The sequence below is a fragment of the Streptopelia decaocto genome (assembly GCF_964273445.1).
Source record: "Streptopelia decaocto genome assembly, chromosome: 8".
Lineage (NCBI taxonomy): Eukaryota > Metazoa > Chordata > Aves > Columbiformes > Columbidae > Streptopelia > Streptopelia decaocto.
Window position 1 is genome coordinate 21,876,609 of NC_138662.1, and position 26,427 is coordinate 21,903,035.

The 26,427-nt window shown below is 46.4% G+C and overlaps 2 protein-coding genes across 4 annotated transcripts; one reads left to right on the plus strand and one right to left on the minus strand.

Annotated features, from left to right (window-relative positions):
* Nucleotides 1-1,136: 1,136 nt before the first annotated feature.
* On the plus strand, nucleotides 1,137-18,380 carry IRAK2 (interleukin 1 receptor associated kinase 2). 3 transcript variants are annotated; one of them, XM_082059728.1, is made up of 13 exons: nucleotides 1,137-1,540; nucleotides 2,603-2,782; nucleotides 5,892-6,065; nucleotides 8,685-8,797; nucleotides 10,193-10,387; nucleotides 10,805-10,869; nucleotides 11,225-11,339; nucleotides 12,058-12,167; nucleotides 12,532-12,727; nucleotides 13,008-13,070; nucleotides 14,119-14,319; nucleotides 14,485-15,001; nucleotides 15,324-18,380. In XM_082059728.1, the coding sequence occupies exons 1-13, from the start codon at nucleotides 1,354-1,356 to the stop codon at nucleotides 15,440-15,442; spliced, it is 2,235 nt and encodes a 744-aa protein (XP_081915854.1). In that variant the 5' UTR covers nucleotides 1,137-1,353; the 3' UTR covers nucleotides 15,443-18,380. The 3 variants fall into 3 exon arrangements, with proteins under 3 accessions (XP_081915854.1, XP_081915855.1, XP_081915856.1); XM_082059729.1 differs by having other exon boundaries at nucleotides 15,327-18,380; XM_082059730.1 differs by having other exon boundaries at nucleotides 10,220-10,387.
* Nucleotides 18,381-23,411: 5,031 nt separating this feature from the next.
* Nucleotides 23,412-25,336, minus strand: GHRL (ghrelin and obestatin prepropeptide; the record flags this gene model as incomplete). The annotated part of the gene is made up of 3 exons (XM_082060058.1): nucleotides 23,412-24,145; nucleotides 24,602-24,715; nucleotides 25,229-25,336. The coding sequence occupies 3 exons, from the start codon at nucleotides 25,334-25,336 to the stop codon at nucleotides 23,903-23,905; spliced, it is 465 nt and encodes a 154-aa protein (XP_081916184.1). The 3' UTR covers nucleotides 23,412-23,902.
* Nucleotides 25,337-26,427: the final 1,091 nt, after the last annotated feature.

Genomic DNA, 26,427 nt, shown 5'->3' on the forward strand with positions numbered 1-26,427 from the left:
CCGTGCCCTAGTTCAGCAGGAACATCAGCCCAGCTGGGTATCTTATTTTTTGTATTATACTTAGAGGCATTCTGGCATAAAACCAATTAGATTACATATTGTTTCTCATTGGAATGCAATAGCTCATGATATTTCTCATATTATTTGGTCCATTCCTCAGCTAAACCCGCGTCTTCAGTCTTTACTCAGAGTGCAAGGCGCTGGCAGATGTCAGGAGGTAATGGCCATAAAAGCCCGTTCGCTTAGAATTGTTATAGCAGGTGCATAAAAACTATACTTTGAATTTTTGGTCATTAAACAACTCGTATTGACGAAATATGTTAAAAAATGAACAACAAAACCGCATATTACAGATAGGTAACCTCTGGAGCAATGCTCAATGTGCAGGAAAGTGTATTTCTTCTGGAGTGCTCCCTGGGGTCAGAATGCAAAAAGAGAGAAAGCCCACGCTGGTTCCAAGACGTGGCCACTGGGAAACGGAGCCTCCTCCGAGTTACTCAGGCCAGTAACGAGTGAAAGTGGCACTTACTTGTGACATGTCATTACAAATCCAGGTGATTGTCAGTGCTGTCTGGTTTGGCACCCGGGAGCACAGGAGCTGGGAGCTCAGGACCCAGCTCAGGCTGGCTCGGCACAGCTGCCGAGCGCGGTGGGAGCGGCTGCTGCGGGAAGGGGCTGCTCGCAGCCCACGGTGAAAAACACCAGGGAAATAACAACTTCTGCAGAAATTCGGTTCTGAAACATTCTCGATCCCCAGCTGTGCTGTGCCCGGTGCGGCGGGGAGCATGTTGGTGGCTTTTGGGGGGATCTGTAGCCATGGGGTGAACAAAGTTGCAGCTGCGTGGGCACCTCTGGCTCTGCCAGCACCTCTGGCACTGCGGGCACCGCTGGCTCTGCTGGCACCGCTGGCTTTGCCGGCACCGCGCTGACCCACACACATCTGGCCTTGTCTGGAAGCAGCTGTTGCACAGCCTGCTGGCAATACCAGCTGTGCGTAACATGCAGGAAAAGCACCTTTCACCTCCATCGTGTGACACTTGTAATGTGGCAACCCGGCTGGAGCAATAGGCGCTCATGGAGAGGAAAATCTGATTTGCATTCGGGGCTTGACGTCAGGCGGAGCAGGAAGAGCGGAGTGTGGTCTGACCCTGCCAAGAATCGCCGGGCTGTTTCCGCAGCCCGGCGGCGAGCTGGCCGGGGTGGGACAGGCTGTCAAGGCCGGCCCCTCCGAGAAGAGGAAGCTCTTGGAGAAAATCAGCCCAGCACAGAGAGCGGAGGAGGCAGAGCCTGCCGAGCGTCACTGCCTGCAGCCGCAGCCCGGCCCTCGGCGTGCACCATGCGTGGCCGCTGCTGATGGCCGCGGCGGGGACAAAGGGCGCTCTGGAGCGGGACTGCGAGGCCATGACCCTGCAGCGGCCGCCCCTGGCCCCTCGCGGGGCCTCGGCCCCGGCGCTGTACGTGCACAGCATGCCGGCCTGGGTGCTGGAGGATTTCTGCCGCAAGATGGACTGCCTCAGCGACTACGACTGGATGCGGTTTGGTGAGGGGCCAGCACTCCCCGGGGCGGCGGGTGGCGATGGGGCACATGGTGGCAGCGTGGCCAGGACAGGCGGGCAAGGGGCACAAGGTTCAGGTGAAGTTTGGGTGAGTTTCGGCCGAGGTTCAGCCAAGGCACGCAGCCATCCCGGCAGGGCCTCTGGCCGAGCCATCCCACAGGGCCCTTCTCCAGACAGGGAGCTCCGGCGTGGCTGTGGTTTGGGACGGAGCGGAACCGCTGACGAGCAGGTGGAATTCCGGGTTCTGCGTTCCCGGGGCCCTCCGGCTCCCTCCCCTCGCTCTCCGCAGCTTTCGTGCTCCCCGCAGTTTGCGCTTCGTGCTCTGCTGCCTGCTCGCCTGTTTCACAGCATTCCTCACGTCTGCTTAGATGTTCTACTTTTTCTTTCCTCCATGTGTATTCCCTCATACCTACTGCCCCTGTTTTCCTCTGTCCTGGCCCAGAAAATGTACTCCCTGAGATTTTTATTCTTTTTTTCTGCATTCCCGTCCAAACAATTCTAACCTGGATCGCACGCAGGAACCGGGACAAATCATGGGGTCAGCTTTAACACTGTATCTCCCGCTTTTAAAAATAGCCGCATTTCACCCACAGGTTTATCTGGCTGTAAATAACACCCAGGTGACTCAGTTACTGTTTGCCTCACCATAACATTGGTATTTAGCAAAGCAGACAGGAGCGCAGCCTCACTACTGACTTTGTTGCCTATTTTGGGAGAATCGCACCAGGAATTTAGTCTGAATTTATTTTGGTACAAATTATTAAGGTGAGGGAAGATTATGGGGAAAATAGGCTGAAAAGTGTGACTGGGTTTTCTTTTTGAGTCTCTGATATAACAACATTTGTTCCAGAATAGTCAAAGGAAGAAAAGGAATATCTTACTTTAGGAGCTGAATCTTCTTCGTGTCCACATAGCTGATGGATTGTGATCCTTCCTTTTGAAAGTGTGCAAGCTAAAAAGCAAAGTGTGCCCATGCCTTAGCTTTCCCTGCTTGCACTGGTTGGTTTTGTAGTCCGTAAACAGAAATATCGGTTGTCTCCCACCAGCCTCCTACGTGATAACTGATCAAACAGAGCTACGGAAAATCAAGTGCCTGGAGAAGACGGGGATCAGCATCACGCGGGAGCTGATGTGGTGGTGGGGAGTGAGGCTGGCGACGGTGCCGCAGCTGCTGGAGCTGCTGCAGGGGCTGCAGCTCTACCGCGCGGCCCAGGTCATCCTGGACTGTGAGTACCTGAGTACCTCTTGGTTTGGGGGTTTTTGTTTCTTTGTGGTTTTTTTAACCTATACACTGAATAAATCTGATTTAGATGCCACCAAGGCAACAAGCCTGGATCCCTGATAATGGTGTTGTAGTGGATACTTTGGAGCAGAGGCTGGCTGCCCCCATGGGAAACACTTTTGCTCTGTGCCTGTTCATGTCAGACACAGCTGAGCCCAGCTTTGCTCTGTGCCTGTTCATGTCAGACACAGCTGATCCCAGCTTTGCTCTGTGCCTGGTGGGTGTCAGACACAGCTGATCCCAGCTTTGCTCTGTGCCTGTTCATGTCAGACACAGCTGATCCCAGCTTTGCTCTGTGCCTGGTGGGTGTCAGACGCAGCTGATCCCAGCTTTGCTCTGTGCCTGTTGGGTGTCAGACACAGCTGATCCCAGCTTTGCTCTGTGCCCGTTGGGTGTCAGATGCAGCTGATCCCAGCTTTGCTCTGTGCCTGGTGGGTGTCAGACACAGCTGATCCCAGCTTTGCTCTGTGCCTGGTGGGTGTCAGACACAGCTGATCCCAGCTTTGCTCTGTGCCTGTTGGGTGTCAGACGCAGCTGATCCCAGCTTTGCTCTGTGCCTGTTCATGTCAGACACAGCTGATCCCAGCTTTGCTCTGTGCCTGTTCATGTCAGACACAGCTGATCCCAGCTTTGCTCTGTGCCTGGTGGGTGTCAGACACAGCTGATCCCAGCTTTGCTCTGTGCCTGGTGGGTGTCAGACACAGCTGATCCCAGCTTTGCTCTGTGCCCGTTGGGTGTCAGATGCAGCTGATCCCAGCTTTGCTCTGTGCCTGGTGGGTTCAGACACAGCTGATCCCAGCTTTGCTCTGTGCCTGTTGGGTGTCAGACGCAGCTGATCCCAGCTTTGCTCTGTGCCTGTTGGGTGTTGGACACGGCTGGTCCCAGTTTCTGGGTGTTCTCAGACAAGGCAGTGTAACCTACCACACCTTAACTCCCATCAGTTCCAGCCCTTGCGTTCTCTCCCTGGCAGAGCGCGCTCTGGGACCCACCTTTGTTTACAGCTGCTTATTGCAGTGTATTCCTTTACAGAATCCGTTGACATTTCTGTAATCCCACTTTATACATCATGATTTCATTAAAAAAAACCACATTCTCCTTCTGAGAAACATAAGAACTGAGATAGAAAAATTACTGAATGTTTCTGCCGCTCCACCATAGCAGCAACAACTTCCCCTGTAATTTCTGTCTGTCATGGAAAAGGCCGGTTTGTTCAGGTAGGTGTGATGCCTCTTCTTTCCCACGTGGGTTAATTCTGACATTTTCGCAAAAGCTGAGTTCAAAGAGCTTAGAAAAATCGCTTGTTAGAACAACTGAAATGCTGTTGCTTTCACCCCAAGGCAGGGGCTTTTCTCTTCTCTTCTCTTCCCAGACCATGAGCAGATTTCAGGCTGAATTAGTTCAGCCCGTTGCGGTGGTGAATCACACCAAGAGACGCCCTGCATGTGCTTTCAGAGCCGTTGCTGGCCCAGCACAGGCCCAGCACCGCGCGGGGGCCTCAGCCGAGCCCCCGGAAGCCCCAGGGCTGGTCTCCGGTCACCCGAACACAGCTCTGGGTCTGATCCTCAGAGGCAGAATTTGAAAGCCCCACACAACATTCTTACACAAGAACCAAGTAAGATTTGTCTCCCTGATTACGTAAAATGCAAAGAACCGGGCTTCCAATCCAAGAGCAGCCTCCAGCAACACTGTCATTAAAAATAAATATACAGCGCAGACAAACATCACTGCACAGAAAAATTAATCATCCTGCTGTTTGTCTGACTGGTGTTAAGTGGAATGCAAACACCGCTGTAGCTTGTGCAACACGCAGCGGGTTCAGCCTCCAGCACAGGTGGGGATTGCCCGCTGGCTTCGGGCTTCTGTGAGGTACCTTTTTGTTTTCAGCTATCTCAAAAGCACCTTTGAGACTTTTTGAACTTCACTTTTAGTCAAGTTTCTGGATGGTCAATATCTACTTTTGTCCCAGATCAATTCAAATGCAATAATTTGCAAAACTACCATGAAATGACCTTTCTAAAAACCTTCTTATAGTTGTCTTTTGTATGGAGGTCCACAGCAAACCTTCATGTTCATGGAAGTGGCAGAAGTGTGGGTTATTTTGTTGTTCTGCCATGTGGAAGCAGTTTGATTTTTCTGGAATTAACCCAACACGGGCATTCCACTGTGTGCTCACTCACAAGCAGAAGTGATTTCTAGAAGGATCTTTTCAGGTTTAGACAAATCTTTGAAGTCTTTACCCTCAATTTCTGCTTTTTTATCTATATCTAAGATACTTACTCTGGCGATTCCTCTTGGACAGATGCAGATAATCCATTGCTTTCTCTTGGGCACTTCAGAAAACGAAGTGGTCCTTCCATCACCACCGTTCTGTTCGTTCTGATGTGAAGGCACCAGCCGCACCCATGGGCAGATGTTCTGCTGGCAGGTTACTCCCAGGAGAGTTCTACCTCCCTTCATCAATTCTTGTATTACTCTAGTCCCACTTCTGCATGTCCATAATCATCTTTTTTTCCTTACGTGAGTTCCTCAGCTTCAGTGGTGACCTGTTTGATGTGCAGGAAGTTGCAAAATTCATGAAAAACCCTGAAAAATAGGTCAAAAGAGGGAAGTGATTCAAATTTGAGAGACTACAAGGTTAATAATGTACAGGGGGAAAGAACTGCAGAACAGAGGGACTATCAGTTTTGCCTGAAGTCCTGCAGACCGTTCAATAGCTAATTTTAAAACCTGTAAAATTTGGGATTTTATAGAATCCTGACAGTAATGAAGAAACATATGTGATTTTTCTGAGTTTCAGTTTGAAGACCTATTTTCATTCAAACCTGCATTCATAGGTGACACTTACTCATTTTTAATAGTAGTTAATGTCATTGATGTGGTCTGAATTTAAATACCAATAATGTTCAGGCAATTTAACAATAAATCGCTTGGGTGTTCATTTTAATGTTCGTGTTAATGTACAGTCTGTTTTCCTGGCTGGGACTATTTCCTGATAACTGATTAGAGTCGGACTCTGTTTTCCCTGGTAATTTTCCTCTTTCTTTCCTTTGAAGGGACATCAGCCTCTAACATCAACATTAGCAGCTCTGAGAAAGAAGAGCTGGTAGCGCCGCCTAAGCAGGAGAACACACCTGTACCTGCCCCAGAAAACAAACCAAGAGAGAGGGAAAAAGAGAGAAGTGTGATGCCGTCACCAGACTCTTCACATCCCGAAGTGTCACCCGCAGGTAGGAAGGAAAGCGAGAGGTTCTGAATTTGCTTTGTCATTGAAAGGACCGTATGGGCGAGACTGCTCCCCATCGGCTTTCAGCAGAGCCCTCTGCCCGGCCGGGGGCTGAGCCCAGGACCCCCAGGAGAGCATCTGAGCAGCAGAATGTGTCCCCACACCAGGACAGCCCTGTGTCCCCAGCCAGGACAGCTCTGTGTCCCCACACCAGGACAGCTCTGTGTACCCAGCCAGGACAGCTCTGTGTCCCCACACCAGGACAGCTCTGTGTCCTCACACCAGGACAGCTCTGTGTCCTCACACCAGGACAGCCCTGTGTCCTCACACCAGGACAGCTCTGTGTACCCAGCCAGGACAGCCCTGTGTCCTCACACCAGGACAGCTCTGTGTCCCCACACCAGGACAGCTCTGTGTCCCCACACCAGGACAGCTCTGTGTCCCCAGACAGGACAGCTCTGTGTCCCCACACCAGGACAGCCCTGTGTCCCCACACCAGGACAGCTCTGTGTCCCCACACCAGGACAGCTCTGTGTCCCCACACCAGGACAGCTCTGTGTACCCAGCCAGGACAGCTCTGTGTCCCCACACCAGGACAGCTCTGTGTCCCCACACCAGGACAGCTCTGTGTCCCCACACCAGGACAGCCCTGTGTCCTCACACCAGGACAGCTCTGTGTCCTCACACCAGGACAGCCCTGTGTCCTCACACCAGGACAGCTCTGTGTACCCAGCCAGGACAGCTCTGTGTCCCCACACCAGGACAGCTCTGTGTCCCCAGCCAGGACAGCTCTGTGTCCCCACACCAGGACAGCTCTGTGTACCCAGCCAGGACAGCTCTGTGTCCCCACACCAGGACAGCTCTGTGTCCCCACACCAGGACAGCTCTGTGTCCCCACACCAGGACAGCCCTGTGTCCTCACACCAGGACAGCTCTGTGTCCTCACACCAGGACAGCTCTGTGTCCCCACACCAGGACAGCTCTGTGTACCCAGCCAGGACAGCTCTGTGTCCCCAGCCAGGACAGCTCTGTGTCCTCACACCAGGACAGCTCTGTGTCCTCACACCAGGACAGCTCTGTGTCCCCACACCAGGACAGCTCTGTGTCCCCACACCAGGACAGCCCTGTGTCCCCACACCAGGACAGCCCTGTGTCCTCACACCAGGACAGCTCTGTGTCCCCAGCCAGGACAGCTCTGTGTCCTCACACCAGGACAGCCCTGTGTCCTCACGCCAGGACAGCCCTGTGTCCTCACACCAGGACAGCCCTGTGTCCCCACACCAGGACAGCCCTGTGTCCTCACACCAGGACAGCTCTGTGTCCCCAGCCAGGACAGCTCTGTGTCCCCACACCAGGACAGCCCTGTGTCCCCAGCCAGGACAGCTCTGTGTCCCCACACCAGGACAGCCCTGTGTCCTCACGCCAGGACAGCCCTGTGTCCTCACACCAGGACAGCCCTGTGTCCCCACACCAGGACAGCCCTGTGTCCTCACACCAGGACAGCCCTGTGTCCCCACACCAGGACAGCCCTGTGTCCTCACGCCAGGACAGCCCTGTGTCCCCACACCAGGACAGCCCTGTGTCCTCACACCAGGACAGCCCTGTGTCCCCACACCAGGACAGCCCTGTGTCCCCAGCCAGGACAGCCCTGTGTCCTCACACCAGGACAGCTCTGTGTCCCCACACCAGGACAGCTCTGTGTCCCCACACCAGGACAGCCCTGTGTCCCCACACCAGGACAGCCCTGTGTCCTCACGCCAGGACAGCTCTGTGTCCCCACACCAGGACAGCCCTGTGTCCTCACACCAGGACAGCTCTGTGTCCCCAGCCAGGACAGCCCTGTGTCCTCACACCAGGACAGCCCTGTGTCCTCACACCAGGACAGCTCTGTGTCCCCACACCAGGACAGCTCTGTGTCCCCACACCAGGACAGCCCTGTGTCCCCACACCAGGACAGCTCTGTGTCCCCACACCAGGACAGCTCTGTGTCCCCAGCCAGGACAGCTCTGTGTCCCCACACCAGGACAGCTCTGTGTCCCCAGCCAGGACAGCTCTGTGTCCTCACACCAGGACAGCTCTGTGTCCCCAGCCAGGACAGCCCTGTGTCCCCAGCCAGGACAGCTCTGTGTCCTCACACCAGGACAGCTCTGTGTCCCCAGCCAGGACAGCTTTGTGTCCCCACACCAGGACAGCTCTGTGTCCCCAGCCAGGACAGCCCTGTGTCCTCACACCAGGACAGCTCTGTGTCCCCAGACAGGACAGCCCTGTGTCCCCACACCAGGACAGCTCTGTGTCCCCACACCAGGACAGCTCTGTGTCCCCACACCAGGACAGCCCTGTGTCCTCACACCAGGACAGCCCTGTGTCCTCACACCAGGACAGCCCTGTGTACCCAGCCAGGACAGCTCTGTGTCCCCAGCAGGGCTGGGGAGATCCGTGCAGTCATCTTGCAAAGAGGAACTGGGAAAATAGCTCCCCATCTTCACACAGGATTTCACATTTTGAGAGCTTGTCACAGTTTATCCCTGGTTAGGAAATTCAACAAAATACCCCAGGCCTTCATAATTAGTCACAGGCCGTGGGATTATAAAAATAGTGTGTATTGTCAACGCTGTTATTTCAGCTCCAGGTGCTGTTTCCGAAGGAGCCTTGTATTCACTCCCTTCTCCACCACCTCCCCCAAGAGACCTTTTGACATCCTTGCAGTCAAACCCTCCTGTTTCATCAAGTGTGAAGGTAAATCCCTTTAGTATTCCGTGATGAAAATTGTCTTTATGTGATTCTGTGCTTTTTTCAATTCAAGTTTATCCCTCTACTTGTATAAAATATAGATCTAGTGAAAAAGTGGGGCTTGATTACAATTTGTTTGGACTGAATGTAATACTAATGCATCAGCTAGATTGCTTACCATTTACATCACTTTCTTTGCCAGCGAAGGACCACTGAGGGAAAAAATTAACCCTCTTGCATACTGCATAGCTCAGCATGGGTAACATGCCCACAGCAGCAATAATTTGGAAGGAATTTCCTGTATAGGTTTTACAGAGGATGTACCGTTTCTGGTGTGATGGTAGGACAGTGCAATATGCACCACTGCCCAGGCAGAATAGCACACTTCTTTTAGTTTGATTTTATGCCTGAAATGTGGTGTCTGCTCCAAACTGGGCTGGTATTGAATTTACGTCAGGCCCAGAGTCCTGTGTAGCTGACAGTTTAAAATCTCCAAGGATGGAGGTTCCGTCGCTGCTCCGAGCCCGTTCCAGTGCTCAACCATCGCACTGCTCCTAACGATTTCAGCACAGTCTCCTGTTGCTCTCTTGTCTCTGAGATGATCGTCTGGCCAGATCCGTCCCGGGGTTCCCAGAGCCCTGCTCAGATCCACGTGTGCACTCTGCTCTCATCACGGGGCTGCCCCAGCACGTTTGCTTTTGTTTATTTAGTTTGAGGTCTTGTTTTGTTTTAAAGATTGTGTTTTTAGACTTTAAACTCTTCCAAAATAACAAGCCAGAAGAGAAGATTGCGACAAAGAATGCAGTTGTTTCTGAGTTTCAAGGGAGTTGTTTTGTTGTCTCAAGTCTGGAGCACATTAAGGTTGTGAAAGCTGCATGAGCAGGTTACAGTGGGACTGTAATAACAGTTGGCATTAGGACTTGCCACACTGGAAGCAAAAAATATTGTGCAACCAATGCCAGATGCTTCAGAAGTAGATGTGAAGTTCCTACCAGAACATAAACACACCATGAGGGACCCTACTTTCTGAGCCAGTTGTTTCTTAATATATGCCCAAGCCATAAAGATTAATGTATTTTGTAACTTAAACTGACATCGCTCCATATAAATATGTGGAGTTTTAAACAAAACTAAGTCTGTTTTCTGGGAAAGGTGGAAATGCAAATTGGTGACTGTGTTCAAGTCTCTTTTACTATGCAAAATCTTTACATCAGCAAAACTCATCAAGACAGATATTACAAAGGGAAAGCCTAATGAGTGGTTGCACAGTACCTTTCGCAATTTCTTTCAACAATCACAGTGATTGCTTAAATCATGGAAAAGAAAATATGACACCTGAAAGAAGGAAAAAGTAAATGAATTTTCCTGAGATCTAAACTTGTCTCTTCTACAAATGTGTAGCCTTGCAGCTCTTTTGCGCCTCAGCAGGAAACAAGGACGGATCTCCCCAGCGGGAGTCTCCTGTGGACCCACGGGGAAGTCACCGCTGCCACCAACGGCTTCAGCGACAAGAGCAGGATTGGTGAGGGTACTTTTGCGGACGTCTACAAGGGTCAGAGGAACAACACAGTGTATGTCATCAAAAGACTGAAAGAGGCAAGTACTGCACCTTTTCTTTTTCTTTGGAGGGGTATGTTATTAGTATCTCTTGAGCATTAGCAGTTGTTTACTATTGTCTGGGCAAGGAACCAGAATGGCTACACAAGAGGAGAGGCAAAAAGGAAAAGGTGTACAGTGAGTACACCTAGATTTAGCAAACACATACCAGAGAGATTGGACTATCCATGGAGTAGCTCACGGTGTAGCTACCTGCAGTGATGACTGGATCAGAGGTATCTTTACACTGGTTTTTGTTCTAATTTTCAATTAATTGTTGCCTTTGACACAAAGTTACCATCAGTGATACTTGCTTATTTTCTAAAGTAGCTTGTCATCTAGAGACTAAAGGATCTGTATAAATGCAACATCTTAATCATTACTGTTGACATTCTGTTGCATGTTTTCATTTTTCAGATGGAATGCACAAGCCCAAATTCCACCCAGAGATTCTTTCACACAGAAGTACAGATTTGCTTTCGGTAAGCGGCTGGCTTCCCACGCAGCCTGTGCGTGTCCTGCCCGTGGGCTGTTGTCCGTGTGTCCGGTTCAGGAGGGCCGTGTCTGTGTGCTGGGCACGGGGCGGGCTGGGGACGGGGGCTGTGCCGCTGGGATGCTGCGGGTCCCTGCTGAGCACACGCAGCCGCTCTGCCCGTCCCGGAGCTGGGGAAGCCACGTCTGCTGGAGCTCTGAATGCCCTGCCTGCTCAGCGCCCCGCTCCTTGCTCCTGCTGTCCTGCTCAGGTGCCTTCAATTGAGGAGTTTATTCCAGCTCAGGAATGTATTTTTCTGTGTTGCTCTTCTTTCATTTGCAAATCCCTGTTATCTGTGCCTGCAGGTGCTGTCATGTCAACATTTTGCAGCTGCTGGGTTTCTCAGTAGAAACTGGATTGCACTGTCTGATATATCCATACCTACCTAATGGATCCCTGCAAAACAAACTTCAGTGTCGAGTAAGCAAATAATCTGGGTCTATTATCTATCTGTGATTACAAGTCCCATCCTGTTACTGGATGAAAAGCAACTTTATCTCTTTGAATTCTGAGAAACAGTAAAAAAAGAAGTGCCCAAATCTCTTGACTGCAAGTAGCAGACAGGCTGCAGCTCTCCTCCAGTTTTCCTACTGCAAAGCAGATCAAGTCAACAGGAAGTTTCTGCTGTGCAGCCCTTAGTTTTTTAAAGTAATAAGGAACCTGCAAAGTGTCTCTACTCATAATATTTAATGGGACTTGGGAAAAAGTTTCTGTAGAATCCATCATGATATTCATTGGCATAATGTGCTATGAAGATTTACGAGGGCTCAAGAGGGAGCAGTTTGAGATGCTGATGCCGACTGAAAGAGCATTCGTGGAGAGGACAGTAGGGCAGAGAAACATCAGAAAAGCAATGCGCAAACGCAGCGTGAGGCCTCAGGGATTGCCAGGACGTGGTGCTGTGGACAAGCGTGGTCCTTGCTGGATCTGTATCTCACTGCGTCCTGGCAGGAACAGTGTTCAGCACAGTATATAAGAACAGGTTCCTTCCTTGGCCTAGAAATCATCAGCTTCTGCCTTGGACCAAACTTTACATTTAGGTCAGGAGGAGTTTGGATTGGGACTAAAACTAAGTTTTTGGTTTTCAAAACTTCCAATGCCTTACAGCTTTTTATTTTATCAAATGCCTTCTTTGCAGGATGACTCTGCTCCGCTGACTTGGGAGATGCGAATGAGCATTTCCATAGGTCTCATCCGAGCTGTAGAGTATTTACATAATTTTGGAATCCTTCACGGGAATATCAAAAGGTAAGGGGTTTGGTTACCTGTTAATTCCAGAATTCCTTTAACAATAATGCCTGAAAGCTTATGCACTTTTAAAATCCATTTGCAATATCTTTCTGCTGTCTCTTGCTCTATGGGGTGTTTTCCTTTTTAATGTTTAATCTTTCTCTTTTCTAAATGATGGAAGTTTATTCTTTTAAATTCATTTTTTGAGTGCTTGTCCTTCCTCCTCTCCCGTTCTACCAGTCTTTATCCTTTCATTCACACACAGCAGGCCAAATGCTGGAAACTTTCAGCACTTAATTTTAAAGGTGTAAATCTGTAATTCTTTACCTCAAGTTCAAGGAATTACTTGACCAATGTTGTTATTTGTCTTTCTGTATCACAGCTCAAATATCTTGCTGGATGAAAACTTTACACCAAAGCTCGGACATTCAGGTCTGCGATTGTATTCTGCTGATAAAAAATCAGAATGTGCTGTGATGAAAACCAAAGTCCTGCAGGCTTCTCTGACCTACCTGCCGGAAGATTTTGTCAGACACGGGCAGCTGACAGCAAAAGTTGATGTATTCAGCTGTGGTGTGGTACGTTGCCTTTCCTCCATGTGCTGTTGCAGTCTTTGGTGACTCTGCACAGGAAACTGGATGTAAGGAGCAATTGTACCTAACTATAAAATATAGAGCTGGCTCTGGAGGCAGATCTGACGTGTCACAAGGATTGCCTAGATCTGGTGTTGTTAAGCTATCTGAAGTAGAACTATAATTTCAAGATACCCTGGCAGTTCAGCATTTCTTTAGTTACAAAACATATATTAAAAAATGGAATTAATTCTGAACAAATTTATCTTTCAAATATACTTTCTAGGTCTTAGCAGAGATACTGACAGGGATTAAGGCATTGGACGAAGGAAGACACCCTATGTATCTGGTAAGAAAAAGCAGGAATAATGAATACCAAAAAAGGGAATGGAGTTGCTGTCATAAAATGAATTTTCATTTGATATAAATACAGTTTGGTATTTGCAGTCTGCTGTACACATCCTGAAGAAGGGATGTTTAGAAGCCATATTCTGGTTCCATTAACATCTATAGCCTACCTGCCTTTAGATAGAAGCAGAATATTATATATTCCTGTTTTATCTACTACATTCATGAGTGCTGGCCCGATTCTATTAGGAGATACTCCAGAATAACTGGTGTTTAAACACGTGCTTCTTTTAGAGAGAAGGCTTTGTGCTGAAATGCTGCTGCATGTTTCTATGTGCCAGAAAGAGGTGTTATGAGCCAAACCCAATGGGGAAACCTGGGCAGGCGGCAACTGCACTTGTTCATCATCCTGTTTACCAGGCGTGTATGTATTGCGCTGGTGGCTGGAATTTCCACCCTGCCTGATTTGCCCAAGCTGTGATTAGAACCACACAGACTCCTCTCACGGGGAACCAGAGCTGCCAGGCCATCAGCCCCACGTTGGGCACAGCAGCCTCGCGGGGCTCCTGCCGGGCTGTGCGCCTTCTGCGCTGGCCCGCTGGAGCCTTTGAGGGGAAAACAAAAGTACCCTCACTTACTGTTTCCAGGCAGCTCAGCAATGTTCAAATGGGTTCAGAAAATAAAGGATCTGAGGTTTCTGACGCCTTTAACAAACATTTGAAAAGTCCTGTGCTAGAATGCTGCTACATACAGTGCTGATTATTTTTCATTCTTATAAATGGGCCTAAGCCTTGAAGAGCTGGGTCTGCTGTAGTGAATTTGAGGTTCGACATATGCAGAGAAAACCTTTGGCCTTTGCTCTCCTCTGAAAACAAACATTTCTGTCCGTTTCATGAATGGAGATTCTTAAAGCTTTTAGGTCTATAAACCAGCCATTAAGGAGCAATAATAACAAATATAGGGCAAGACTCATATTCTGACCGATTCAGATAGAAATAAATGTTGGTGTTAATTTTGTATTCACTAACGCATCTCTTTCCTTTGAACAGAAAGATATGATTGCTGATGAAATTCAAACAGCGAAAGAAAGCTCATACTCCAAAGTCAAAAGTGTTGAAAAGCTGGCTGCCAAGGAAATATGCTCTAAATATCTAGACAGGAACGCAGGACACTTGCTGGAGGAGGTTGCTATTGATTTTGCCTCGGCCATCTGTTTTTGTCTGAGGAAGAAGAATTCAGGCATAGCAGAGGTAATATTTTAAACACATGAGCAAGACTTTAGTCTTCTTGACAGTAAGGTCTAAAGCTAGAACCTTCATGCCTTGCTTATTTTTGAGAGTGTCGACATGTGAGAACATGTGTAAGCAGGTCTATGGGAATTACTCTGCATTCACAGATTTTGTTGTTAAAAACAGGTGCTTGAAATTATGGAAATGGCTGAAAATAAATTAAGAGAGCATTACATCTGTGGAAGCAGCATTTCTAGCTTCTCCATGAACACTCCAGAAGAAACTGATGATGAGACAGCCAGTGTCAGCACAGACATGCCTTCTGCAGGGGAGAGCAGAGGGGCCAGCGCGCAGGCAGCGGTGCCGAGCAGTGCCGCCCCGCGCACGGCGCTGCTGGGGGCCCCGGCGCCCCACACGGACTGCGCACAGCTGTCCAGGGTCCCCTGTGAGTCCGATGAGTCAACCAGCTTTATCTGGAACCCTTCAGACAGATCTACAGATGAGCTACCTGGCAGCAGCTGTAACAACTCCAAAAACACGGCAGCCTCCGATTACAGGATCAAGCAGGAGAAACCTGCAAACGGACTCCAGGAAAGGAACGCGGCATGTGCCAAACGTGAGGACGTCTTGGCAGCGGCGGCTGCTGCACAGAGCACCTTGCAGCAAACCAACGCACAGCTTGACTCCTCGTGCTCCTCACAAGGTAAGTCTGGATAAACCTGCAGGGCACACCCAGAACACTGAAAAGCACAGCAGGGACTGATCTCTCTCTTCTCCAGAGTTGCTTAGGTTCTTTTTCCTACTTCTAAACACATTTCAGTAAATCTTTTCTCCTTGGTTATGATTTTACCAATAAACCTACAAAATGTTTCCTGGTTTTCTAGCATATTTTTAAAGTTCTTTTTGTTGTTGTTGTGGTTTTGTTGTTGTTGTTGTGTTTTGCCTGGTTTTGATTTTAAAGTTGTCTGTTCCTTCGACAATAGATGGATTTTCTTTCTCAATATTTGGGCTTTTTTGTTTTTCAGCAGTAGCCAGAGAGACATCTTGGAAAATAAAGATAAATGATAAAAAAAAGAAGCTCATGGAAAATATTTTGCTGTATGAAGAAGACAAATTAAATAGTTCTGAACTTTTTGAATCATAAATTGGATGGATTTATTAGCAGTGGCCAGCTCAGAAGAAGAAATAAGGACTTTCTCTTCATTAAAAGACGGTAAAAGTGTGCCTTTCATGTAAGGTTAGGTAGCAGATCTGGATCAGAAACATTACCCCTGACTGAAGAAAGCAAAAGTGATGACACTGAGAAGAAACAGAAAATCTCTGTTCCAAAGCAGATCAAAGCACAATGCTGCCCTGTAAACAGAAACGCCTTCTTCCTTCTCATCTGCAATGTGACAAGCTATGGCAAACACAAGCAATGGCCAAAATCATTTCTGATCCCTTTGCAGTGTATTTCAGAAAGCATTTACACGGAATGGAGGTCTTCTTAAAACCACAGTCCCAGCAGTTACAGGGCAAGCGCTGATCCGCGATCCGGGAGCAACACCCTTTGTGGTTTCCCATTGTGCACGAGCAGGCAGAAATCTCCAGAGCCCGGAGGAGGTTTCAGTTTTCAAATGAATCTATCCCAGCCCATTGAATCTTGGTCCAACTCACGGCTCTACCAGAGAGGGGGATTCTTACGGAAGTTCTCAGATGTGTTCTGCATGACTCAATCTCAGTTTGAATGGCACTGAACGTGCTGGAAAGAAAGAATTTCAGCCACAGTAGTTTACTCTATGAGCTGCTCTCCTCCATATGTACATATGACATCCCTTGAAGTCTAACATTTACCTTTTGCTGTCAGAGCTCTAAGACAGTGTTTAATTCTTTGTAAGAGTATTTTTGGAAGTTATTTTTTTCTAAGTGTCCTTTACATGTTGTTAAGGTTTCTCATTGTGTTTTACACGGTAACTGTTGTATATTTTGGATTAGGGACAAGGTTTTAGTTTAAAATATCTTTAATTTTGTCATAGATCACTTGAAATCCAATTTATTACATTTATTTTGGCAATGGGTTAAAGAATCAGTGAAAGGTGAGCTACCAAGTGGAGCTGTTCCCGGAGCCGCGCTCACCATGGGTTGGTGTCTCCTGGCTGACCAGCAGCAGCCTCAGGGTCAGCCTCGGTGAGCGCTCCTCAAAGGAAAAATAGAAACTTGTATTTATTATCAAGTGAAAGCCCCCCTAAGCAAGTGTCACTGTTACTGTTATGACTATTTATTATTTATGATACTGTTAGCATATTGCACTCTCCTGCAGCCTAAGCAAATACAGGTTTATTATCAACAAAAAGAACCAGCAGAAGGTGTGGCTCAGCTCCCAGGCAGGTGACTGCTGCCTCCCCAGCAGGGACATGGGCCCTGCTGTACAGAAACGCCTGAGTTCACAAGGGACTTCAGGAAATGTTTTTTTAAATATGAATTTACATGCAACTCTTTTCATTGGAATTGTGTAGTGGTATATTTTTCCTAGCTTTATGCAAAGGTTGAGTAAAGCTTCATATCCTCTATATTTGCACAGTACCTTGTTCATCGTAGGTACTCTTATGAGCAAGTAAAAGTATTTTAACTAAAGACTTGAGTATTAGAATCATCTGTACATTTATCAAATTTATTTCTACACTAAAACCTGTTAAAATTCCTTAATTATAAGTGCCTTGGATACACTCTATATATTTGTCAGTGTCAGTGAGTTTATTTTACCAGAATCAAACCAAGAAAACACTGGTACTGACGTCACAAACATTGAGTATATTCGGGTTGCTCAATAATTGCTTAATTCTACATGAGATTTAATTGAGATACTTTATGGTGTTGAAAATTTAATATTCATTGTTTTCCACGGATATATTTTTGGGAGATCCATGGTAAATACCTTGGGTCCCCTCCAGAAAGAAATGCACATAGACACAGCCCAGAGAACACAAGTCTTTAAAATTGAGAAGCATAATTTAGACACAGCTGTGTTTCATAAAAACGTTTTAAAGGTTTTGTTCTCCTCTAGTCACAAAATCAAATTGTTATTCTTTGCTTTGTTCCATGTTAGTTTTTAAATAGTCTGAGGTGAAATACATGGTCTTGTAGAGTTACAGAAACATATAACGTAACATATATAAGACACCGTAGTCTTGCAATATGGTACTCTGTTACATATCTTGCCTAGTCAGTAGAACGTATGTTTAATCTTGACTTGGCAAATTTATACATTACCAATTACTAATACCTTTGTGATTAAAAAAACCAAACCAAACCTGCTTTTGCATGATTTATGGCACAGAAAAATGCGTCTCAGTCTGCCCTATTAGGTAAATTTGTGTTAGCAGGGAAGTAGCTCAAAGTCTCTTTGCACACAATAATTAGGAATTATTAGTACAAACATGTTAATCCAGTCTTCATTCACTGTTAAATAGCTGATTTTTTTTTCCTTTGAGGCATCCCTAGAGAAAAATTTCACCCTAAAATGAATAATTACAAGGATTACCGAGATATAACTGACATCTATTGTTGTTTCGATGCACAATCTATAGTATCCTTTATCCTGAAGACATTGTAGCTCTGTCATAAATGAAGAACAACTCTGATTTTTTTAAGCCATGAATATTATAATGAGGGCACAGAATTATTTTTTAAATTATTGTTATACAACTAAAGAACTATGCAAGTAAAACTAGTTTGGAGATTAGCACCTCCCAAAGGTGCTTTTCAAACCTAGAGGCTGAATATTATCCTATATTGTTGATTAATGGTAGGAATTATCAATTCATTGACACATTCTATGTTTTCTTGTATGTTCAATTCTAATAATGTGAATAAATACAAACATGGAAGCATCATGTCTACTAGCAAAACTCAGAAGGCATTGAAATATGTAGAGTGTGAAGAAAGCTACATTACACAGTTTTTTGAGGTTACTAATTGCTATGTAACAAACTAGCATTTTTTCTGTATCTATTGACTGCACCTTAACTATCCTTTGCACTAAAACATTTTTGTATCTAAAAATGAAGTGTCCATGCTACAAAATAGACAGCTTCCACCATTTACTAGGTTGTGTTGGTTTTGTGGGGTTCTTTCAGGCAGAGGTGTAAGAGATGCATTTCCTAACACTTGATGAATCATGTTTCCTGATGCTATTTCTTACATAGTTGCTGCCATTTTTTAAAGAAAATGGTAAATTTTGCTAAACTGAAAGACTGGACTGCACCTTCAGTCACCCCGGCACAGCGAGTGTGAGGGACAGCCCAGCCACACCACGGTGATCTACCTGAACCTGCAGCGGAAAAATTCAAATAAGTATTTTGAGACATGATTCCTACAGCAGAACATCATTCAGAGGAAACAACGGCAGCATGGTCTGCGTAAAGCTGTCGTGTTTGTGAGGGGGTTTGACAGGCTGAGAGAGGGAAAAAGCAGCAGAAAAGCAAACAGTATGACTGCACCGCTAAGTCAATAAGAACAATCCACATTGAAGACAAGCTCGTCCCCACGCGCCAGCCTGCACACGATCAAACGTGTGGGTTGTATTTTGTGCGCCGTTCTGTGTGACACCCTTGCCCAAACTTAGGTCTTTCACCCACAGTAATTCATACAATACAATCAGGTGTCTTTTGCAGCATTCCCAGCTGATACAAATATCTTTTTCTCTCATTAAGTCCTCTAATTAATAAAGCTTGGCCCGCTGAGAAAATCGCTGGTACAAAAGCCCACAGGATGCCCCAGGTCACTCCTCAAGCGCCTTCTCCACGCTTCCCTCCTCAGGGCAGGGGCTGGAGGCCGCGCCCTCACAGCCCGGGGCCGAGCCCAGAGCCCGCCGGCGCCCCGCGTCCCGCAGCCCCCGACAGCGGATTTCTGCCCGTCCTGCTGCCGCTGGCCCTTTACCTGCGAGCAGCCTCGGTGCGACGCGCTGCGCTCGGCGGCGGCGCCGTGGCGGGGCTGAGGGGAGCGAGCGGCGGGACCGCGCGTCCTTCCCGCCCTTACCGGCCTGCCTGGCACAGCCAATCGGCGCCAACGGCGGCAGGGAGCCGCCCAATCGGCGCCAGGGCTGGCCCCGATGTCCCGCCTTCGGGGGCGGGGCTGTCGCTGGAGGGTGCGCGGTGGCGTGAGGGGCGCAGGGCCGAAATGAACGTGAGTGTGATGAGGGAAGTATCATGCGAAGAACAGAAGATAAGTGCGGCTTGAGAGATCAAGAGGTTGGAGATAACAGGAAGAAGAAAATAAAGCAGTAGTGACCCGTTGTGATGACCCTCAGGGTGCTCTATCTTGTCGGGAAGGTCAGTAGGGGCAGGGCCTGAGGAGGTGCCTGCAGCAGGAGAGGTGTCTGTCCATCGGCACCATGAGAGGTGTCTGTCTGTCTGCAGCAGGCCTGGCATCTGCAGCAGGCTAGGCGAGGTGTCTGTCCATCCGCAGCAGGCCAGGCATCCATCTGTCTGCAGCAGGCGAGCTGTCTGTCCATCCGCAGCAGGAGGGGTGTCCGCCTGTCCGCAGTAGGTGAGGTGTCTGTCCATCCGCAGCAGGAGGGGTGTCCGCCTGTCCGCAGTAGGTGAGGTGTCTGTCCACCCGCAGCAGGAGGGGTGTCCGCCTGTCCGCAGTAGGTGAGGTGTCTGTCCACCCGCAGCAGGAGGGGTGTCCGCCTGTCTGCAGTAGGTGAGGTGTCTGTCCACCCGCAGCAGGAGGGGTGTCCGCCTGTCCGCAGTAGGTGAGGTGTCTGTCCACCCGCAGCAGGAGGGGTGTCCGCCTGTCTGCAGTAGGTGAGGTGTCTGTCCACCCGCAGCAGGAGGGGTGTCCGCCTGTCCACAGTAGGTGAGGTGTCTGTCCACCCGCAGCAGGCCATGTGTTCGTCTCTGCACAGCAGGAGGGGCGTCCGTCTGTCCGCAGCAGGCCGGGTGCAGGCTGGTGCCGCGGTGCGGAGCGCAGTCTCGTCAGCCAGGCTGCACCTCAAGAAGCGCCTGTGTCCTTCCAGGACTTGAACAAGGCCAACACTTGCAAGTGTGTTCAGACAGACAGAAAACACGAGCAGGCGAAGGACCCTGCAGCTGCTGGGTTGTTCTGAGCCCTCTGAAGGCTCCTGCGGCCTGTCGAAGTGTGGTCACTGAAGAGCCTCCCTAAAGTCTGCAGTTGTGGATGAACTGAGAAAAACCAAAGGGGGTGGTGAGTATGTCTTCATTGAATGGATGTGTTGAAATATCTTGGGGATCTGAATCATTTGAGTGTTTTTGCAAAATTTCAAATGAAGAAGATGAAATGTCATTAGTCTCTTACTTAAGGAGTTTCCTGGCTTTGTAAAGCCCAGTCTAGTGATGTATCACTACAGGAAAAGAAAGAAAAGCATTAGGTTATTCTTTAGATTGGGGAACTATTACAGTTGATGTGTCTGGATATTTTTTACTTCCTTAATCTATAAAGAATTAAACACTTAAAGTCATTATAAAATCCTAGCTGCTTATTTTGAGGGACTCTTGATTGTTATTTCTTTATTATGTTATGTTTTTTTCATAGGAACTGGATTGATTTTAGCTTAATTAGACACCTTATTTCATGTTCACAATTGAATAGTCATCTCAACTTCATGGAAGAATACAACTTTTACTTTTCTTAAGAGTTTTGGAAAACAGAAGTAATACTGCATCCCCTTCAATTTAGGGAGTTTGATTAAAGCTGAAGGCGAGTCCCATGGTGGCTCCATTTACCTTTTCCTAATGTGTTATCTTAAATTATTAGTAAGAACAAACCACAAAGAAATAAGTATTTTCAGCTGAAGCATGAAAAAAAATCTTAACTGTGGGCACTTAAGTAATACTGGAATGGTGGCCGATTCCAAAATAGCTTCTGTTTAGGGAGGTCGGGCGGGTGACTTGGGACTAACACAGAAGCGTGCTCTTCCCTTTCCTCCTCCTCTGCCACCCTCCCATCCGAATAATGTCTAAAGACACAGTCAAGGCTGTAATTGCGTGGACGGCCCCAGGTTGCGTGAGAGTGCTTTGTCAGACTGTTACTGGTGCATGCGGGAATATTGGTGTAGGGGCTGTTTTGCTTTTTAATTCTGCAAGAATCAATTCCTTTTGGTTGCTGAAATCTGAGGAGAAAGATGAGTGTGGTGAAATGCTTGACTTTATTGAAAAATGAGCACCAAGTGAATAGAAACTGGATCTCAGTTGGCAGAAAAAAAAAACAAACAAACAAAAAAAAAAAAACAAAAAACACTTTAGCTTTTGATTTGCATTTTGTTGCTGTTAAACAATTTCTTGCACCTTGGCATTTGTTATATGCAGTATTTGGGTTAGGATAACCAGCTGTAGTGAATACCCAGGTAATTAACCAGCTTCTGTTAAACGTGTTCTACTTCAATGACATTACTCAGAAATAACAAGTATGCTGGTTTCGAAATCACCTGTACTGTTTCAGAGGGTAGAGATCTAGCTTATATTTTGAAATTGATTGCATAGTTCTTTTGGAAAAATCCTAGGGCAGATATTGTAGGAGTAACATGGGCTATTTTATTTTTCTGCCCGGGGCAGGTGGTACCGCATGAGCAGTCCCCAGTAGAATCACATGTGCACTATTGGGTTATACTCCCCTCTTGAGGCTGATGTCAGATTTGCAAAGGAGAAAATAGTGCACACATTTATAGGTCCCAAGTTTTTTCTCTAGATGACCAAGAAACGTTGTTGGGGATTTTTGTGTTGTGGTTTTGTTTGTTTGTTTGAAGACAACCTTAGAATGTTCTGCTCACTAAGCTGGATAAGCAACACAACATGGTAGCCTGTGCCTCGGTTTTGCTCTGTAGAGCAGCTTTGCTGTATTCTTCCTTCTCGGTGAACAGGCTGGATCCTGCACAGCTCTGGCACAGTTCTCGAGGCACTAATCCTAACGACAGTGCTGCTTGTTTTAAGAAAAGGTTTATGCAGTGTCTCTATCTGACCGTTTTCTTCCTGTGCTGCTGGGCAGTTTATTGTCTGTCTGTTTCTGTGGAATATGCTTGGAAAACATAAAATATAAAAATAACACAAGCAGTAGATCTGTTATGGAAGTGATGATTAGAGATCAGTCTAATAAATGCTACTTCAGTGCTCTTTCTGACTCTTCATAGCACTTCCGCAGGTTTCAAAAAGTACGTGACCACATCCTTACCCTGGACTAGTCTTCTAAGAATTGTTTGCTCCTTTTTAATCTGTTTCCCCCTTCACTTCTAGTTCTCATTTGCCTTTTGATGGAGGATAGCACAAGATAGCGCAAGTGGCATCAAAAGGGATCACTTCATTTAGGTGATTAATTCTGTGACAGGAAAAGAGAACGCAACTAACAAAAATCCAGTTGTATCTACATGTATCACATTCGTCTGTTAAAGAGTACTTTATAGAATGTTTTCAGGAGGAAATTCTAGAAAATGTTCAGCTGTCCATATGGGCTGGCATACAGAAAATAACATGTACTGTGTTGGAGCACACTGGTTTATAAATTAAACAAAAAACAACCCCACAAGTAATTGCAGTTTCAGCATAAGCTTTATTCTCTATTATAGATGTGTAAGAAGAGGTTTCCACCAGTTTTAGAAAGGATTCATATGGCCTTCAAACATGTCCTTTAGAATAATCACTATATTTGCTAAGGAAAAGAGAAAAGAAAAGAAGCCTACATGTCAGCCTGTGATTAAACCTTGCCCTTTATTACTTTTGGCTCTAGGTCTTGTATTTTTCCTTAAAAGATAATCTGTCCCAAAGTCTGTCATGGCAAACTGCTTAGGTTCACGTAGTTCCTTCTTATGCAGAGTTGTGATCAGTAATTTCATTTTGAAGTTAAATTTAAACCAAATCAGGCCATCTAGTGCTGTGTTGTCCTCTGTCTTGCCTCAGTTTTTCATCTGAGTTGCTAAAAAGGGAAAAGATAAAGATTATTTTGAGAGTCTTAATACTTTTCTGAAAATCCTGGTTTGATAATCTGTCTGAAAGTCCCACAAGTGCTCAGCCAAAGGCAGAAGGTGGCCTGTGACTCGTATTTGTGCAGTGGCCGCAGGAGCAGCCCTTCAGGAGGAATTGGGAGAAGGGAGAGAGGAGCTTTGGGAAGTCCTAGGAGCCTGAAAAGCAGGGGAAAAGTGGAAGAATGAAGCAGTGAGTAGTGGGAATGTGTAATGCAGGTGTAAGACTGACATAGACATTCCACCAGGAGATTACTAAAGCTCAGCTTAACACGGGTGAGTGCAGGTGGAGTATGGCAGGCTGGGCAGGGAGAACAAGACAGCTCGTGCTGGGAGCTGGTCATCGCAGCTTCAGCTGGCAGTGCTGCTGCTAGAGCTGCCTTAGGTACAATCGTGCTTTTAATACTTTTTACCGTGAAAATCGGTAAGGTCTTAGCTGAGAAAACAAGAAAATGCTGGGATTTGAGGGCAGGGGGTGGAAAAGATTGGTAGGTTAAGGAAAGGAAGCCTTCCCCTTCTGCCTTATATACTTTAATGGGATTCTTCGAAGTTCAGCTAGCAGTTTCTGAGCATCAGACACGTTAGTGGTTCTCTTGGTGGTAACTTAGTCCCGGTCACTCCTGAAAGGCTGCTCTGGATGTCTTGCATGACAAATCAGATGACAGAAGTTGTTTGGTTTGTGGGGTTGGTGGTTTTGCTTGGTGGTTTGATTTGTGTGTGTGGTTTGGTGTTTTCGTGGGGGTTGTTTGTTTGTAAAAGCTCTGCTGTTAGGAGTTGGCAGGCAGTACCTTGAGCGCTCACTCCAAGCATGTCCCCTAGCATCTTCTCCAGCACTTGTCTGTATTCTTGATACTCTTCTTCTGTTATCCTGACACCGATTTCAAAGGGAACATTAAACTATAAAAACATTAGAAGACTGAGTTTAACAGCCAAGTTCTGGACAAGGACACTGCAAGTTCATTTTATTTATGCGAATGATGATAAGCAAGAGGTATAAAAAATTACTCCATCTATTCACTTACAAGTGCTGAGATGTAATCAAAATCTCAGAAACGCGATGTACAGTTACTGCAGACCAAACTGCACAATGAACTGGAGGAAAGAAAGCTTTACAAAATCCCGCATTATTATGTGTTACTTCTGAAATGTAGGTGAATCCTAAATAAGAGATTGTGATCTGGATCACCGCAGCTCGTTTTAAATCACTACATACTATCAGTGCTGGCAGTTCTCATGTGCCCTTTCTTATTTGTGTTTCAAGTTCAATATTATTATAGTACTGCCTCCTGTGACTGAAATTGTGTTACCCAGCCCCACCCCTTAAACTTGTCAGCAAGAAGAATAAATACAAACCTTAATTTCAATACTGTTTCTGTCGTCTTCTGCCTCTGCTTCATCTGGATCCCAAAAGCCTTCCGTGCCTCGACGATGTAATTGTGCGGAGGGTTTTTTTGGGTCATTTTGTTGCTAGAAAGCAAGCAAAATAATATGTATATATTCTTTCCATAATCAAACTAGTCTGCAGTGGGAAAATTAGAACCTATAATTAACACAGATGCAGCAAATTAGCTGAAGGCATCACACAATTTGTATGTATGATATGTAGGTCTATAGCGATTGTACTCCTGTCGCTGCATTCACTTCAATAGGTATTTTGTTTAAGGGTTCACTGAAGAAGCAGCACTTTTCAGTTAATTTCCAAAGAAGATGCCAACAAATTACTTAAATGAATGCTTTCTCTTCAATCATTCTTTTGTTGTTGTTTTCAGATTATTAATTCTTCATGAATGAGATTAGATACGTATTCTCATAGCAGGAATACAAAGCTAATGGTTTGCTCAAGAAGTTCTCTGGAATAAGTCCCTCCTCTTTCAGAAAATGTATCTTCTAAAAGCTCCTCTGAATGCTGTAAAGAATATTGGTTATAAGGCCTTATAGAAGAGAATAATCTTGCGAAAGCGTTGTTCTGATTCTCTCTACCTGTAGCTTTTTATATTCAGGGCTTAAAAAGCTGGAGCCAGCCAGAGTAGGTTCTGTCCAGAGGATGCTGGAAAGCAGGATTCCCAGCAGAGCACTTCTGAGAAACATGATTCTCTTCCCGAGGCAGGGTGTCAAACCTGGAAACACAGGGCAAAATTAAACAGATTTTACAACCTCTGTATTTAATTGAATCCAGATCCAGTGAAAAAATTTCTCCTGACTTGAATGGCATGGAATTATTTCTGAAGATGGAGCTATAAAGCAAACATAATTTTTATATGCTAAGGGTAAAAATATCCTGTCCAAAAGAGACTATTGCTTACAGTGTTTTCCTCTATAACTAAGATACAGTGACTGGAACAGACAGGTTAGGGGAGAGGAATCACACAGGAAAACCGGCATAAGCTGAAGCTGCTCGGAAACGTTACCTGGTTGGTTTCCCGGCCTCACCACACAGCTGCTTTCTGCAGCCCTTTATATAGCAAGTGGAGTATTTGTTCTCTGCTACAATATTCCTGGAAACGCAATCTGATACGTATTTAAAATTCCTTGGAAACTTGGCCTGCTTGTAAGATAAAAAACGAACAAAAAAGTGACAACAGTGCATAGATCTATTGCTGCACTTTTCAAAATGTATAATGAAATTGTGTAGGGAATGAAGTGACTTTCCTTTATTTCCTTTGGCATTAACATTGTTCCTTTTAAAAATTAATTAATAGCTTAACATGTATTTTTCAAAGAGGAAAAGCCCTAAACCCATTTTGTTACCTGAGGTGGTGTAACAGCAATGGAGGAGCTGAGCTGTATTCCTGAGCTGTGTTTCTCATTTTTGCCTTTAAGTGCATTGCTTCCTGAATATATTCTCTCAGAGGTTCAGGTTTAGCAGATTTTCTTGTCTTTTGCTGGAAGACTGAAACTGAAATTGATACCTAGGAAGCTTTGCTTCCTTTACTCTAAAAACAGAGTAGTAACGTTTTTTAAAGGGTCGGTAAGGGTTAGTAGCAATGGCTGAGGCTCTAGAAAAATCCCATGAAGAAAAATTTCGTATGTGGAAACTCTTTTCAGTCATCACAAGACACAAACGTTTATTCTCCTCGGGCTGGATAGTGAAAACAACGGTGGGCACAGGAGGGACCGTGTCAGCGTTCATCACACTGAGCAGCAGTTTCTTCAGTGGGACACTTACTTCGAGCACATTC